The 18,349-nt window shown below is 41.4% G+C and overlaps 1 protein-coding gene across 1 annotated transcript in view; it reads right to left on the reverse strand.

Moving 5' to 3' along the window:
- Nucleotides 1–10,632: 10,632 nt before the first annotated feature.
- Nucleotides 10,633–18,349, reverse strand: part of LOC105466132 (DnaJ heat shock protein family (Hsp40) member C12) — a 43,876-nt gene continuing 36,159 nt past the window's right edge. Inside the window, exon 5 of the mRNA XM_011715118.3 lies at nucleotides 10,633–11,185. Within this exon, the coding sequence (XP_011713420.1) occupies nucleotides 11,091–11,185 (95 nt within the window). The 3' untranslated portion in view covers nucleotides 10,633–11,090. The remainder of the gene's footprint in view (nucleotides 11,186–18,349) is intronic.

The following is an 18,349-nucleotide window of genomic DNA, read 5'->3' on the forward strand; positions in this document are numbered from 1 at the left end:
ACCAAGCATGCAACCACAGGTGGAACCTAAGCGCTTGGACCAAGGAACCGGGACTGAATTAAGAAGCAAGCACATCACGGCATGATCCATGATCCAATCAGATCAAGCCCTGGCATCACCCCATGGCATGATCAAGTCAGATCACACCTCCTGGCATCATCTCATGGCAAGATCTAATTAGATCATGCCTTATTATCCTCTGCCTATAAAATCTGCCCCAGCTCCCAGGTTGGAGAGACAGATTTTAGCATTGCCTCCCATGTCCTTTCCAGTTGACTTACAATAGGGCCTTTCTTTTCTCAAAAGCCAGTGCTACAGTATTGGCTTCTATGGGTGTCAGGCAGCAAGCCCATTGCTTGCTCTACAACAACTTAACCACTTCTCAAAAGGCCTCACCTCTTAATATCACCACAACAAAAATTAAATTTCCACATGAATTTTGGAGAGGACATCACATTCAAACTATAGCACTACTAGCTGGCCATGGTGGCTCATGCCTGTAATCCCAGCACTTTGGGAGGCCGAGGTGGGTGGATCACCTGAGGTCAGGAATTTGAGACCAGCCTAGCCAACATGGTGAAACCCTGTCTCTACTGAAAATACAAAATTCGCCAGGCGTGGTGGCCCGCGCCTGTAATCCCAGCTACGTGGGAGGCTGAAGAAGGAGAATCCCTTGAATCCAGGAGGCAGAGATTACAGTGAGCCGAGATCGCGCCATTGCACTCCAGCCTGGGCAAAAAAGAGCGAAACTCTGTCTCAAAAAAAAAAAAAAAAAAAATAGCTAGGCATGGTGCTGCACACCTGTAATCCCAGTTACTTAGGAGACTGAGACAGAAAAATCACTTGAACCTGGGACGCGGAGGTTGCAGTAAGCCAAGATGGTGCCACTGCACTCCAGCCTGCGTGACAGAGCAAGACTCCGTCTTGAAGAAAAAAAAACAAAAAAAATGAAAACTATAGCACTACTATTAACAGTTAATATTTTGTGTCCTACACAAAGGTAGTTGCCATCTCCATTTTGCAGATTTACAGAAAAGGAAACTGAGGCACAGGGAGGTTAATGAACTTGCCTAACATCACACTGCTGGTGCCATCCCCAGAGCTACCTTCTTCACCAACACACTTTACACCATGAACAATGTGTGTTTTGCCAGTAGCGGCCTTGCTATGACAAAGAAACTCCCTGAGTCCTTGAATTTAAACCTGAAAATAACTTTTTAAATCAGTCTGATTTTGATTCACAATTTTCCTAGTTTAATTTTATATTTCCTCATTTTACAAGGGAGGAAACAGACTCGGAAGGGACTTGCCTAACACCACAAAGCTATTTCTCTTTAAGTATTGTTTGATGAACAACCTTCACATCAAATGATTGAAAGCTTCTATTTCTAACATTTTCTGTCCCACCTTGTTTGAACACTAATGGAATTTCTAAAACAGCATTTTTAGCTAGCTGCTACTAGTGGAGACACATCACCCTCCCTCTACGTGCACACACTGCGAAATCTTTTGTCCTTTACTGGCCCAGGTGTTTCTTTTTTGAAGCTTGGGGAGGAAAGGCATTTGCATGGGAACAAGATGACAGAGGAAGGAGATGGTCAGAGAAAGCTAGGACTGTACTCCCCACCAGGCCCAACAGTCAGGATCTGTGATCGCATGGTTAAAGGGTGAGTCCCGGACACTGAGAAACTCTTCAAGAGAAGTCAGCTGAGAAGGAAGCTGCTAGAAGGGGAGGCCGCCTTTCTTCCACCAGCAGGTATATTCAGCAGCAGGGGGCGCTCCAAGATGGAGACGAGGATCGGAGAGTTAGGGCAGAGACAGGGGTCGCCGTAGGTCCTAGACTCGTTTGGGAGCCCAAGCAGAGTGCCTCTCGGGTCATGGCGACTCCTAGAAATAACAGATGACATGGAAGAGGGAGAGCCACCAAGACATTAACCACTTCATTTACAGTTTGTATTGTTTAAGCCACCATGATCCTCAACCTTAGTGGCAGTTAGAATTACCTGAGAGCTGTAAAATTCCTACCCAGAAACATGAAATCTGGGGTTGGTGGAATGGGGTGGTATTGAGACATTAGGAAAACCAAACCGCTTTGCCTGCCCTCCTCTACAATGCAGAATGCTTCATCTCTGGTAACTAAAATGTGTGGGGATTTCTCCCCACCACCAACTAGTCAATTATCCAGCAGATTCTCGAGCAAGGTGTCCTCAAATTCAATTTAATTGTGACACTGTCTACCTGGAGACAGCATGAGATCCCATAAAGCGAGGACTCAGTCCCACAAGATTCTTCCTCACTTCAGATGCCAATTGCAAGCCCCAGCTTGTGTCCTATGGTTCTGACCAACTGGCAGTAAATCAGGGTTCCAACCATCCCCTTCCTTGGGTTTCATTAATTTGCTAGAGTGGCTCAGAGAAATCAAGAGAAATCCTTTACTTACATTCACTCATTTATTATATAGGATATTACAAAGAATACAGATTGTCGACCTAAAAAAAGACTGAGGTAAAATTAATATAAAGAGTTTATTTTTCAGCCAGGCACAGCGGCTCACGCTTGTAATCCCAGCACTTTGGGAGGCCAAGGTGGGCGGATCACAAGGTCAGGTGATCAAGACCATCCTGGCCAACATGGTGAAACCCTGTCTCTACTAAAAATACAAAAATTGGCTGGGCGCGGTGGCTCAAGCCTGTAATCCCAGCACTTTGGGAGGCCGAGGCGGGTGGATCACGAGGTCAGGAGATCGAGACCATCCTGGCTAACACGGTGAAACCCCGTCTCTACTAAAAAAATACAAAAAACTAGCCGGGCATGGTGGCGGGCGCCTGTAGTCCCAGCTACTCGGAGGCTGAGGTGGGAGAATGGCGAACCCGGGAGGTGGAGCTTGCAGTGAGCCGAGATCGGGCCACTGCACTCTAGCCTGGGCCACACAGTGAGACTCCGTCTCAAAAAAAAAAAAAAAAAAAAACACAAAAATTAGCTGAATGTGGTGGTGCGTGCCTGTAATCCCAGCCACTTGGGAGGCTGAGGCAGGAGAATTGCTTGAACCTGGAAGACAGAGGCTGCAGTGAGCCGAGATTGCACCACTGCACTCCAGTCTGGGGACAGAACAAGACTCCATCTCAAAAAAAAAAAAAAAAAAAAGGAGTTTCTTTTCTTTCCCAAGATGAGCAGCCAGGTGGAAGAGATGGGTGGGGCAAGGTATGTGGGAAGGGGCATGGAGCTTCTGTGTTCTCTCCAGGCACCACCCTTCAAGAACTTCCATGTGTTCAGCTATCCAGAAGCCCCTCCCCAAGCCCTGTCCTTTTGTGTTTTTATGCAGGATTCATTAGCTAGGCATCATTGATTACATCATTGGCCATTGGTGATCAACTCAACCTTCAGCCCTTCTCCCTTCTCCTGGGGAGTAAGAAGGAAAGTCCCAACCTTCTAATCATGCCATGGTCTTTCCAGTGACCAAGCTGCATCCTGCCACCAGTCATCTCATTAACATACAAAAGAGATTCCAAGGGTTTTAAGAGCCCTATGACAGGAAATAGAAACAAAGACCAAATACATACTTCACAATGTCACTGGTGAGAACCAGGGTTTTCATATTCCCCATTGAATCCAACGTTGAGAACCAGTGGTTTAAGGAAAAAAAAAAAAAAAATAGAACAAAAAAAAATGTTTTCCATTCTATTATGGTTTTTGGAATGTAACAAAAGCTACATCGAAATGAGATTAGTTGTGAGATTCAAACAAGTTATATCAGGAAATGCTTTGGAAATTATTAATATTAAAGGTAGTAGTTACTGTTGGTATTATTATTAGACCTGGTTTAGAGCCTCATTTCCAGCTCTAATGAGAAATTAGCTCTAAAGACAAGGGTAGAAATTTCACCCTTGTCTTTAAAGGTGGGATGCTGTCTAGAATGGCATCAAATTCAGCTGAATGTGAAAAGATAATTGAGGTTTTTGGGGCAGTTGTCTATAGATGCACCTAATTAAGTATAATCTTTCCCTTTCTGTCTCTGTCCTTTTACTTAAAAGACTAGTAAGAAAGGATGAGTTATTAGAAAGGAATGATGGAGAAAACACATCCTCTTTCTCTGCCTTCCATGTCCCTGACAATCCTCGACTTCCACTTTTGGCCTACAAACTCCTTGCCAGTTCCCACAGTATCCTGGCTCCCACTCAGTGTCCTAAACTGGCCAACTTTGGGGCTAGTGCTTAGCCAAGATCCTATGTTCTACAAAGGGGAGATCCTTTTATCTAGTCACAGGTAGAAGAAACTGTCAGGGGGCACAAATAATTTGCCCTAAGTACCACAGTAGTTTAGAACTAGAGAAAGATTCATTTCTTCACAACCTCTCTTAAATTCCACAAATAATATAAGAAATAATCAAGGCAAAAATATTGGAAGAAACAAAAGAGGCCAGGTGGGAGGAGAAACGGTAAGAATGAACTGCCTGATGCAAAACAATCTCCCACAATGAGAGTGAGTTGCCACAGAGAACTGAGAAGTAGTAATACTGTGGACAAGGCCACACTGATGCATATCACAGAACCTGAAATTGAAGGGAATTGAAGCCTTTCATTGTGAGACATTTCATCATTTTCTCAGTAATTGCATCAGTTTTATAATTTCTTCCATCACTGACTCCCCAGTAGTCCTGGCAACTCCTGTCTGTGATGTAGAAGTGGCAAGTAATGGTGTTTGCCTCCAGGAAATTAAAGACTCCTCTCAATAACTGTATTAGTCATCAACGCTTGCTGCTGTGATTGATCTTGTAACAACCATCAGATCTGGGCAGGGAAAGGATATGAAAATTCATAAGCAGAAAAACAACCTTATCTTCTCCTTATCCAGCTCTGTGATATAGAAGGAATATCTGCAAAGTCTTTTCTGTATTTCTAATTTGCTCATCGAGGAGCATATTTTTGTCAGGCTGGGAATATGTCCACGTACTGAAAATTATTTGGATTCATTGGAAATTATGAATTCTGCCTAGGTTTTCCAGCATTGCTCTGTTGAATTGCCCTTTACCTAAAAAAGCAAAAATGTTTTAAAATTGTATTTCAACATTTCAGGATACCCAGAAGGCAAGTAGCCATAGCACTGGGGGAAAAAAAAACAAAAACAAAAACAAAAAAACCCTGTTTTCCTCTCTCTCTGTGGAAGGTGCCAGAAGAAATGTGTACTCTGGTTTTATTATTGCTTTATATCTTGGGCAGTCCCTGGTATTAGGTGCTAGCGAAGGTGCTGGGTAAATTATTTCATAAGCACAGAGCTTCAGACTGAGCCACTCAACAAAGTCCAGTTTCGAGTGAAAAAAAATCTGAAGGCAAGAATCTTAATGAATAAGCATTGTTTCCAGGGTTTATCAATTCAGTGGACCTAAGATCTCTGAAACCTGTCAAATTGCACCTATTGCTTTCTTGAGAATATGGTAATCAAATTCTAAATGCACATACGTACTCTTTAATCCAGAAATTCCAGTGCTAAGCATTTATCCTACAGGTATACTTTACATAGAAGAAATACTTTTTACAAAGCTGTTCATTACAGTGCTATTTGTGATTGCAAAAAAAAATTGTAAATAGGCCGGGCGCGGTGGCTCAAGCCTGTAATCCCAGCACTTTGGGAGGCCGAGACGGGCGGATCACGAGGTCAGGAGATCGAGACCATCCTGGCTAACACGGTGAAACCCCGTCTCTACTAAAAAATACAAAAAACTAGCCGGGCGAGGTGGCGGGCGCCTGTAGTCCCAGCTACTCGGGAGTCTGAGGCAGGAGAATGGCCTAAACCCGGGAGGCGGAGCTTGCAGTGAGCTGAGATCCGGCCACTGCACCCCAGCCTGGGTGACAGAGCGAAATTCTGTCTCAAAAAAAAAAAAAAAAATTGTAAATAGCCTGAAAAGGCATCAATAGAGGACAAGTTGAAAAAAAAAAAAAAAAAAAAGAGTATGGTTCCAAAACAGCTGGGCATGGTGGCGGGCACCTGTAATCCCAGCTACTTGGAAGGCTGAGGCAGAAGAATCGCCCGAAACCGGGAGGCGTAGGTTGCAGTGAGCCGATATGGCGCCATTGCACTCCAGCCTGGGCGACAAGAGCAAAGCTCTGTCTCAAACAAAAAAAAAGAAAAGAAAAAACTATGTTTCATCCACACAGTGGAATGCTACATAACAGGTAAAAAGAATAAAGCAGCACTCACACAATAAAATGAAAAAACTCCCAAGATGTATTAACTGAGTAAATGGGAGTTATTCAGCAGTGGATATACTATGCTACCATGTGTGTAAAGAACAGAAACACATATATGTGTGTAAATGAATGGAATATCTAAGGAATGGTATGCAAGAAATAGTGCCTCAACACATAGTAATGCAGTAAGAATGGTAACTAATACACATAGCACTTACTCCTTGTATTCTAAGTACATTACGTATTCAAACTAATTCGATATACTCCTTTTAAACTGACAGAGATTCACATACCTGTCTTACTTCACTAGAATATCAGCTCCTTGAGGGCATAAACATGACATAAGCCTTTTTATACCCTACACAAGCCAGGTGTTGTGGCTCACACCTAAAATCCCAGCAATTTGGGAAGCCAAGGCAGGAGGATCACTTGAGGCCAGGAGTTTGAGACCAGCCTGGCCAATACAGTAAGACTCCATCTCTACAAAATATGTATATTGTGTATTTTATATATGTGTGTGTGTGTGTATCCTACACAAATGCTAGTATATTATTTATCACATAATGTTCTCAAGATGTGTCTCAGTCAGTATCAAATATGAGAAAATATCTTCACCATTTAGAGCTGCTGATTTTAGAGGTTAATAATCATTAAGTAAAAATATCTTTTCATAATGAGTTTGCTATGGCATGAAGTTGAACCACAATGCAAAAATAAGTGGGGTTGAAAGTGTGCTATTCTGGGAACTGAACAATGAGATCACTTGGACTCGGGAAGGGGAACATCACACACTGGGGCCTATCATGGGGAGGGGGGAGGGGGGAGGGATTGCATTGGGAGTTATTCCTGATGTAAATGACGAGTTGATGGGTGCTGACGAGTTGATGGATGCAGCACACCAACATGGCACAAGTATACATATGTAACAAACCTGCACGTTATGCACATGTACCCTAGAACTTAAAGTATAATAAAAATAAAAAATAAAAAAAAAAGTGTGCTATTCTATATAAGCACACCAGATTATAGTTGTGCTGGACACACCGGGGAACTGAACTGAATTATTGAAGAAACGTCCTGTTTTCCTCTTACTTTCCATTCAAAAGGCTGTGTTATCACAGCACAGTCCTCTCCCTTTTCATACTTTGAGTTCAGGGGAGTATTTTTAAGTGTTTGAGTGTAAAAGGTCTGCTACTAAGTTAAATGGGATCAAGTATATAAAGTGCTTAGTACAAGCCTGCCCCATCATAAACCTCCCTTAAAGTGGAGAAACGTCTCTTTTTCATGTTGGAGGCTTCAGGCATTATGGGAAAGAAAAGTAAACAAGAGCTGGTGCTCAATCTTGTCGACAATTGGGAAATGAGTCTGTAGCAAAAATAGAGTGGAACGCGGGAGTGAAGTGTTTTTGCCTTTGACAAGTCATTAAATGTCATCAGTGTTATAAATCAGACAGTCTGGGGGAAAGAGAAAAAATAAATAAAACCCTGATTCTTAGGTTCAAAACTTCACTTATTCAATATAGTATTTATTTGGGTGCCTACAAGGGCGAGGCAGGCATTATAACAGGCAACTGTTGCTGTTTGGCGGGTTCCGGTAATTCGCCAAAATAACAAACACAAAGGGAAAGGAAGAGGAGAGGCACCCATAGATGTTCTCTAGGCCTTTTAGAAAACGTGGACTTGTTCCTTTGACCCCATATATGCGAATCTATTAGAAAGGTGACACTGTAGACATAAGGGAATGGATACTGTTCAAAAAGAAATGCCCCACAAGAGTGACTAGGGCAAAACCGGAAGAGTCTACAGTGTTACCCAGCATGCTGTTGGCATTGTTATAAACACACGAGTTAAGGGCAAGATTCTTGCCAGGAGAATCAATGTGCTTGCTGACCACATTAAACACTCTAAGAGCCAAGATAGCTCCTGAAACGCGTGAAGGAAAATGATCCGAAAAATAAGGAAGTCGATGAGAAAGGTACCTGGGTTCAACTGAAGCGCCAGCCTGCTCCACCCAGAGAAGCGCACTTTGTGGGAACTAATGGGAAGGCGCCTGAGCTGCTGGAATCTATTCCCTATGAATTCATGGCATAATAGGTGTAAAAAATAATAAAAGACCTCTGAACTGTAAAAATGTTCCTTTTCATTGAGTAGTGTGGTGTCCTTTCCCCCGAAGAAATATTTACAGCAAATTTAATCGTGTCAAATTCATTGTGTAACATCTTTACTATTCAAATTTAATGTATTTCTTGGTGAAAGATGTGAGGTGGCTTATTGTACAACAAATTACTCAGTTGGTTACAAAACAGCCAGATATTGTTTATGAAATATTTGTACTGGTTTGAAGATAGTCCCTCTAAATCACCACGGAAGAAATAAAATAATTTACAAAAATTAAAAAAAAAAAAACAAAACAGGTGGCCGGGGGAGGTGGCTCACACCTGTAATCCCAGCATTTTGGGAGGCCGAGGCAGGTGGATCACCTGAGATCAGGAGTTCAAGACCAGACTGGTCAACATGGTGAAACCTCGAGTGACTACTAAAAATACAAAAGTTAGCCAGTTGTGGTGGTGGGCACCTTAATCCTAGCTACTCAGGAGGCTGAGCCAGGGAGAATTGCTTGAACCCTGGAGGTGGAGGTTGCATGCAGTGAGCCGAGATTGTGCCACTGTACTCCAGCCTGGGCGACAGAGAGACACTCCGTCTCAATAAATAAATAAATATAATAAAAGACACTGTATGTGGGAGAGGGGAGTGGGAAAAAAATGGAAAACAAAATTGCTGTCTTAGTCCACTGGGTTACTTAGCAAAATACCGTAAACTGGGTAGCTTAGAAACAACTATATTTTGTTTCTCACATTTCTGGAGACTGGGAAGTCCAAGATCAGGGCAGATACATTATCTGGTGAGGCCCCACTTTCTGGTTTACAGATGGTGGCTTCCTGCTGTGTCCTCACACGGTGGAAGGAATGCAAGAGGTCTGACTCTCTCAATCCTCTTTCATAAGAGCACTAATCCCATTCGTGAGGGTGAGCCCGCATGACGTAATCACCTCCCAAAGTCATCACCTCCTAATACCATCACCTTGGGTGTTAGGATTTCAGCATGTGAATTTGGGAGAAACATAAACATTCATACCATAGCACTTGCTATACTCTTATCTTTCTCAGTGTGCTGTAGCCCAGTGAAAACTCTGTCACTGACTAGGGAACCTCTACTCCAAAATCCTTTTTTTTCTTTATTTTTCATTTGTTTGCAAGCTAAAAAGTAAATACAGACTACATGTTTTCATCAATAATTCCAACCTAAAGAAGTTCTGTTACCTAACAGGTTCATTTTCATAGTTAGAATGTAATTTATAAATTTATCATCTGCAGCCAGGCACAGTGGCTCATGCCTGTAATTCCAGCACTTTGGGAGGCTGAGGTGGGCAGATCGCTTGAGGTCAGGAATTTGATACCAGACTGGTCAACATGGTGAAACCCCGTCTCTACTAAAGACACAAAAAAATTAGCCGGGCATGGTGGCACACTCCTGTAAGCCTAGCTACTTGGGAGGCTGAGGCAGGAGGATCACTTGCACCTGGGAGGCGGAGGTTGCAGTGAGATGAGATCACAACACTGAACTCCAGCCTGGGAGACATAGTGAGACTCCATCTCAAAAAAATAAAATAAAATATCACTTGCTTATATAACACAAGAAATCTTGTAAAAACATAATTTCCAGTCGGGCACGGTGGCTCACACCTGTAATCCCAGCACTTTGGGAGTCCGAGGTGGGTGGATCACAATGTGAGTTCAAGACCAGCCTGGCCAAGATGGTGAAGCCCCATCTGTACTAAAAATAAAAAATTTAGCTCAGCACGGTGGCAGGCACCTGTAATCCCAGCTACTTGGGAGGCTGAGGCAGGAGAATCACTTGAACCTGGGGGACGGAGTTTGCAGTGAGCTGAGATCTTGCTGCTGGATTCCAGCCTGGGTGACAGAGTGAGACTCCATCTCAAAAAAAAAAAAAGAAAATATATATATATACATACACACACACACACATATATATACACACATATATACACACATATATGTAATTTCCTCAAATAAATCATAACTTTTAAAATTAAATTAGAAATATCTATTCAAATTATTTTTTAAATACCATCAAGGCCGGGCATGGTGGCTCATGCCTGTTTTCCAAGCACTTTGGGAGGCCAAGATGGGAGGATCACTTGAGGCCAGGAGTTCAAGACTAGCCTGGGCAACATAGCAAGACCTCATCTCTACAGAAAATAAAAAATTAGCCAGACATGGTGGTGTGTGCCTCTAGTCCCAGCTACTAGAAAGGCTGAGGTAGGAGGATAATTTGAGCACAGGAGTTTGAGATTGTATTGAGCTATGATTATGCCACAGCACTCTAGCTTGAGTGACAGAGCAAGACCCTAAAAAAAATTGAATTATAAAATCATTATGAACTTTGGGAAAATTATTTATTTTTCTCCACGGGATTTAGACAAGTAATTTCACATTTCATTGTAAGTCAAGGGTAAGAAAACATTTTTTGTACATCCATCACAATAGAGATCACAGTATGTCGATGAAATATTTAAATACACTATACAGAGATCGATTTTTTAATGGATTTCTATAAGTAGTGTTAACAGGAAAAAGCATATAATACAATCTACTCTGTATCTAAGAGCTTTAATTTATTCAAATATTGGGAGAAATTCATCTTCTGAATTTTTCTCATTTAAAAAGCATTATGAGAACTGATTCAAGGATGGAGGAATCAATTAGTACTCAGCAATTCACAGACATGACATATAAACATGACATTTTTAATATATAAACAAAGATTGCATGTTGGCAGCATAGAAGACAGTCTTGCTCTTCCTCATTTTTCAAGCAGAGATATTTCATATTTCATAGTTTCTGAACTTCCTCAGGAGTTCTGAGGGAGCATCCTTGGACCAGCGGAAACGAAGGTGCCAACCATTTGCATCTGAAAAACCTTTAAAGGAAAAAAAATAAATATTTAAAATCAGAAGTAGGAAAAGTCAATCTTGTTACAGTAAAACAGCTTGGGGATAAAATTTCACTGCAACAGGTACAATGTAAGGGTAAGACTTTGGTGTGAATTATTAACATCTTAGAGAAATGGATTAACTTAAGCAGACTGGAATTCTTATGAACAGGAATTACAATTTATATGGATGATAAGACCTCACATGCTTAAATACTTAATAAGAGGAAATACATAGATGCCTCCGGTGGTGGGGATTTTGACAATTCACATGCAAAGAAATTCGAAACAAATTTCACAGTTTTCAAAAACCTTTCAAAAGTTAAAAGTCAATGGTAAAAGGATCCCTGGAAATACAAGTACTATAATTGAATTCCATGGTAATAAGATTTTTCTTTTTTAGTTACAATAAACAACATTGTTGAAAACCAGAGGAAAAGAAGGTAATTTTCCTTCTCTACTAGAAGTATAAATTGGCAAAACTCCTCTGGCAGGCAATTTGGCAATATTTATCAAACTTGTTAAAATGTATAAACCTTTGACCCAATAATTTTACTTCTTGAAATGTATCCTAAGGAAATAATAATGGATGCACCCAACAATTTAACTGTAAGGATGTTTATAATGATACCATTTATAAATTTTATTTGCAAACCAGGAAACATTCTAAACTTTAGCAAATGAAAGCTGGTTAAAAGGTTTTGATATCATCATTAACAATATTTTAATATTTACCATCATAGAAAAATGCTCATAGCATATTGCTAAGTGACAGTTTAAAAAAAAACTGTTTATATAGTATGATCTCATTCCTGAACTCATTATTTACATGAGTATTTATGTGAAATTTTTTTAAATCTAAAAAAAGAAGGCCAGGCATGGTGGCTCACACCTGTAATCATAGCACTTTGGGAGGCCGAGGCACGTGCATTTCTTGAGCTCAGGAGTTCGAGACCAGCATGGGCAACATGGCAAAACCCTGCCTCTATAAAAAAATACAAAAAATTAGACGGGCATGGTAGCATGTGCCTGTGGTCCCAGCTACTCAGGAGACTAAGACAAGAGGATTACTTGAGCCCCAGAGGCAGAGCCAAGAGTGTGCCACTGCACTCAAGCCTGGGTAATAGAGTGAGACTCTCTCAAAAAACAAACAAACAGATAAGAAAAGGTACACCAAAATTAATAGTATTTACTCCTGGATTGTTACAATAGATGTGATTTTCTTTTTTTGTTTATTTGTTTGTTTTTCTGAGACAGAGTTTCGCTCTTGTTGCCCAGGCTGGAGTGCAATGGCGCGATCTCAGCTCACCACAACCTCCGCCTCCCGGGTTCAAGCGATTCTCCTGCCTCAGCCTCCCAAGTGCTGGGATTATAGGCATGAGCCACCACACTCAGCTAATTTTTGTATTTTTAGTAGAGTCAGGGTTTCTCCATGTTAGTCAGGCTGGTCTCAAATTCCTGACCTCAGGTGATCCACCCGCCTCAGTCTCCCAAAGTGCTGGGATTACAGGCATCAGCCACTGTGCCTGGCCAATTTTCATTTTTTATACTCTTGTTTATCTGTACTTTCTTATTTTTCTGCAATAAACAGCTATACCTTTTGTCTTTTTATGTTAATAATATTGCTAATGAAAAAGCAGGTTACAGAATAATATATAAAATATGCTTCCATTGATATTTTAATATAGTATATAAATATGATATATAAATATGTATATAAATATGATATATGTATATTTTAATAAAGTATATAAATATGATATATAGTATATAAATATGATATTTTAATACAGTATATAAATATGTAGTCAGAAAAAGCATACACAGAATAGTTAACAACGGTTATCTCAGAAAAACAGATTACACTGACACTTTTTAAAGAATTATTGGAGAAAACAAATCTAAAGAATTTTCACTTGGGGAAAAAGCAAAAAGGAAATTGTTTCTGATTGCTATAATTGTTCCTATAATTAAAACTTACTCACAAAATATGTATAGTATGATCCTTTTAAACATACTAACACAAATGAAGATATACCAAAAAAATCGATAATACATATTTCTCTAAATGATAAGATTATGAGTTATATGTTCTTCCTTTTGCTTGATCATATTTTCTCACGTTTTATATAGTAAATAAGTGTCATTTTTGTTTAAAAAGATGTAGTTTATGGCCAGGCATGGTGGCTCACGCCTGTGATCCCAGCACGTTGGGAGGCCAAGGCGGGCGGATCACGAGGTTGGGAGTTTGAGACCAGCCTGACCAACATGGCGAAACCCCATCTCTCCTAAAAACACAAAAATTAGCTGGGCATGGTGGCACGCACCAGCAATCCCAGCTACTCAGGAGGCTGAGGCAGGAGAACCGCTTGAACCCGGGAGGTGGAGGTTGCAGTGAGCCCGGATTACGCCACTGCACTCCAGCCTGGGCAACGGAGTGAGACTCCATCAAAAAAAAAAGGATGTAGTTTCTAGTTTGGGTTCCTGTAGAAACAGACATGCAGACAAGAACTTAAAACAGGTTGGGCACAGTGGCCCACATCTATAATCCCAGCACTTTGGGAAGCTGAGGCCAATGGATCACTTGACTTCATGAGTTTTAGACCAGCCTGGGCAACATGGCGAAACCCCATCTCTATAAAAAATTAGCCGGATGTGGTGGTGCACACCTACAGTCCCAGCTATTTGGGGGCTGAGGTGAGAGGATCATCTGAGCCCAGGAGGTCGAGGCTGCAGTGAGTCATGATCGCACCACTGTACTCCAGCCTGGGTGACAGAATGAGACTCTGTCTCAAAAAAAAAAAAAAAAAGAATTTGAAACAAAGTGGCTAATTTGGGAGGTGATCCTAGGTGGCACCTTAACAGAATTAGAACCAAATCTAGAAAAGGTACATTATCAAACAAGTTACCACTATGGGTAACTACAAATGATCCCACTGGGGAACCCTGGGCGACAATATAAAACTTTTTAGAGTTATCTCATGTGAGGGGTGAAGGATGTGGGGAATTTAGCCTCCCACTCCCACTCATTATTGTCATCCAAAGGGCATTTACTTCCTGGCACTTACTGCCTGCTGATTTGCTGCCAAGCAGGCTCCATTGCCAGAGCAAGCCCTCTGGCAGAGTCACAATGTTTGTGGTTGGAGCCACAGGGGTGGCAATGCCTAGGAAGGCAAGTGCCCAGGGACATGGCAGCACACCAAAATAATTGCATACATTTAAATTTTTCTTGGTGGGACGCGGTGGCTCACACCTGTAATCCCAGTGTTTTGGGCGGCCAAGGTGGGCAGATCACGAGGTCAGGAGTTCGAGACCAGCCTGGCCAACATGGTGAAACTCCGTCTCTACTAAAAACACAAAAAATTAGCCAGGCATGGTGGCAGGTACCTGTAATCCCAGCTACTTGGGAGGCTGAGGCAGGAGAATAGCTTGAACCTGGGAGGCAGAGGTTGCAGTGAGCCGAGATGGTGCCACTGCACTCCAGCCTGGGGAACAAAGCAAGACTCCTTCTCAAAAAAAAAAAAATTTTCTTTCTCTTTTTTACTCCAAGATGTTACACGAAACTATTTTATTCTAGAACTGTACTTATCAGAATGCATATTTATTGCATATTTAAGCAGAAAGAAAGTAAAAATGAGATTGTCTCGCACAGTGGTTTTCAGATGCAGTGCTCCATATTTTACTGTTTGCAATAAAGAATTAGAATGTGGTGGGGGCTGTTTGGTGGCTGCTCATCACAGAAGAGACATCAAAAGGCAAATTCCAAAGTGAATATCTAGCACTGCTTGAGGAAATTAGCAAATATGCTGAAAAGTAATATATAAGAAGCCACTCAGGGCTTGGTAAAGTTGACGGGAATAATATTTCTTAAATGCTGACATTACAAAAATTTACACTGCAGTAAAATGAAATCATAAATAATCATGCAACAGCGCTTTGATATATCCAACTCCAGCTTTAAGGCACTAGTCAGAAAGCCAATAATCTTTTAAACAGCATAAAGAAAATACTTGTAAATGCAACCTTTGGCAGAATTTCATAATTCTCCAACAACAGCTTCTTAGAACAATGATTCCCAGTTGGGTGCAGTGGCTCATGCCTGTAATCTCAGCACTTTGGGAGGCCAAAGTGGGCAGATGACCTGAGGTCAGGAGTTCTAAACCAGACTGGGCAACATGGTAAAACCCCATCTCTAATAAAAACATGAAAATTAGCCGGGTGTGGTGGTGGGTGCCTGTAATCCCAGCTACTTGGGAGGCTGAGGCAGGAGAATCACTGGAACCTGGGTGGTGGAGGTTGCAGTGAGCTGAGATGGTGCCACTGCACTCTAGCCTGGGCAACAAGAGCGAAACTCTGTTTCAGAAAAAAAGAACAATGATTCCCATCCCCTCTACTTCATTCTTTTTTTTTTTTTTTTTTTTTTTTTTTTGACACAGGGAGACACAGGGTCTTGCTCTGTCACCTAGGCTGGAATACAGTGGCAGGATCATAGCTCACTGCAGCTTCAAACCCCCAGGCTGAAGCAATCCTCCTGCCTCAGCCTCCCAAGTAGCTGGGACTACAGGCACACGCCACAATACCTAGCTAATGTTTTTTTTTTACTTTTGTAGAGACAGGGCTCTTGCTATGTTGCTTAAGCTGGTCCCAAACTCCTGGACTCAAGCGATTCTCCCACCTCAGCCTCCCAAAATTCTAGGAGTACAGGCCCAAGCGACTGCAGGGCTGGCTTCACTTCAAAAAAAAGCATACATATCACAATATGAAGACATCAAAACTGGTATCACAATTTGTTCTGAGTAAATTATATGTGAAAATTAATTATATGAATTGGCATTATCTGTTATTACCCAAGTAAATTAGAGTCAAGAACCAGGGAGAGGAAAAGAAAAGCACTCAAGACACAAATGCCTGCCCAAGAATTCTATCACAAGCCAGCTGCTGAAATGACCTGCCTTGCCTCTAAGGCTAGTTTTACCTGTTGCCATCACTCACCAATTAGAGCTTGCTAGCTCCAAAATCTTTGCTAGTGCCAATGAGTTTTCTTTCATAACAGTATGTAACATTTCTCTTTCTAATAAAACACACAACATTTTATTTGTTCTTCAGACACACCAAAGACCACCCATCTGTGTGTATGCCCTGAATTGCAATGTAGTTTTTATATATTTTCCCAAGTAAAATGTTTTACATAGAGATTCGAATCTATATTTTTGTTTGACTTTGACATAATATATATCCACACTGTGGAATGTTATCAGCTGTTAAAAAGCAGGAATTCATTCTGGATGTAAGGATTTAAAAAGAAGTCCCTAATAATAAAAGTTAACACTAAAAAAGTGTTTACGATGTGCCTGGTACTGGTCTAAATATTTTATATGTGTGTGTGTGTGTGTGTGTGTGTGTGTGTGAGAGACAGGATCTCATTCTGTCACCCAGGCTGGAGTACAGAGGTGCAATTGCAGCTCACTGCAGCCTCAACATCCCCCCACACACCCAGGCTCAAGCAACTGGGATTACAGGCACGCACCACCACTCCTGGCTAATTTTCATATTTTTTTTAGAGATGGTTTCGCCATGTTGCCCAGGTTGGTCTCAAACTCCCGGCCTCAAGCAATCCACCCACCTCACCCTCCCTAATTGCTGGGATTGCAGGTGTGAGCCACTGCACCCAGACAATTAAGTTATTTACTCCTCAAAAAAAAATTCTTATGAGGTAGACACTAATATTTTGACCATTATATAATTAAGAAGACATAGATGCAGAGGGGTTAACTAGCTTGCCCAAGGTCATACAACTCATCAGTGAAAAGCTGAACCCACATTCTTAACCACCGTGTAACACAGAGAAATGTGTGCAGTATAACCCCATTCTTTACTTTTAAAGCTCTCATAAGTGCACATATACACACTTGTATTAGCATAGAGAGTAGTGGAAGGAAACACATCTGAGTGTCAGCCTTGGTTACTTCAAGAAATAGAAGCAGAGTTGGCCGGGCACGGTGGCGCACACCTGTAATCCCAGCACTTTGGGAGGCCAAGGCGGTGGATCACAAGGTCAAGAGATCGACACCATCCTGGCCAACATGGTGAAACGCCGTCTCTACTAAAAATGCAAAAATTAGCCGGGCATGGTGGCGTGTGCCTGTAATCTCAGCTACTCAGGAGGCTGAGGCAGGAGAATCGCTTGAACCCATGAGGCAGAGGTTGCAGTGAGCCAGGATTATGCCACTGCACTCCAGCCTGGCAACAGGGTGAGACTCCGTCTCAAAAAAAGAAAAAAAAGAAATAGAAGCAGAGAAAGTTGGCAGCCTGGGGTAGACACTAAGTTACTGCCTATATATGATTCTTTGAATTTTTTAACAGCAAGTCTATACTTCTTTTGTTTTTATTCAGTATCTAATGACTATTTTTTTTAAAAGAAGGAAAATTTCCTATAAGAGGGGCTCATGAGGCCTCAGCATTATGCCTGAGTCTCTGAAGTATCTCTCACCCCACCCACATTACACCTAATTCTGGTGTGCACAGACTTGGTCTAAATCTGACAAAAACAGAATGACTCAGGGAACCCCCAGGGGTTCAAGACACACATAACTGAACATTCATCGTGTTTACATGCAGAGGAGTGATTTTACTCCTGTGTTTGCTTAAAACACTGTTTTTCTACATTTCGGGCTTCTCCTTTGATCAGTTTGTTATATTATAACCATTTCCAGTTACTGGGTGATACAATCAATGTGCAGACTCCACAGCCATCTCTTGGGTAACCAACAGAGACATCTGAATCAAACATTATGAAACTTCATTCCCAGCAAGAAGAGAACATGTAAAAGTTCTCCCCAAAAAGAGATTTGAAGTGACTATTTCTCAAAAGACTATAATCCACCACAAGCCATCAAACTATCTTCTTTTTAATACAAGTGTTCTAGGGTGTTCAGGAACGTTCTGCTTAAAGGCTAAATTCGAATACGTGTTACATCACTACCCTGAGAATCAACACATAATTTGAAGGACAGTTACAATGTGTGTGTATATATAACACATCTAAACTAGTCAGATGGCTAGATAGATTGTCAGATAGACAAATGATACAAACAGCTAACATTTACCTAGGGCTTCCTACAGGTGAACCGCTGTGCTAAGCATTTTGTATGT

Source organism: Macaca nemestrina, chromosome 9 (assembly GCF_043159975.1).
Source record: "Macaca nemestrina isolate mMacNem1 chromosome 9, mMacNem.hap1, whole genome shotgun sequence".
Lineage (NCBI taxonomy): Eukaryota > Metazoa > Chordata > Mammalia > Primates > Cercopithecidae > Macaca > Macaca nemestrina.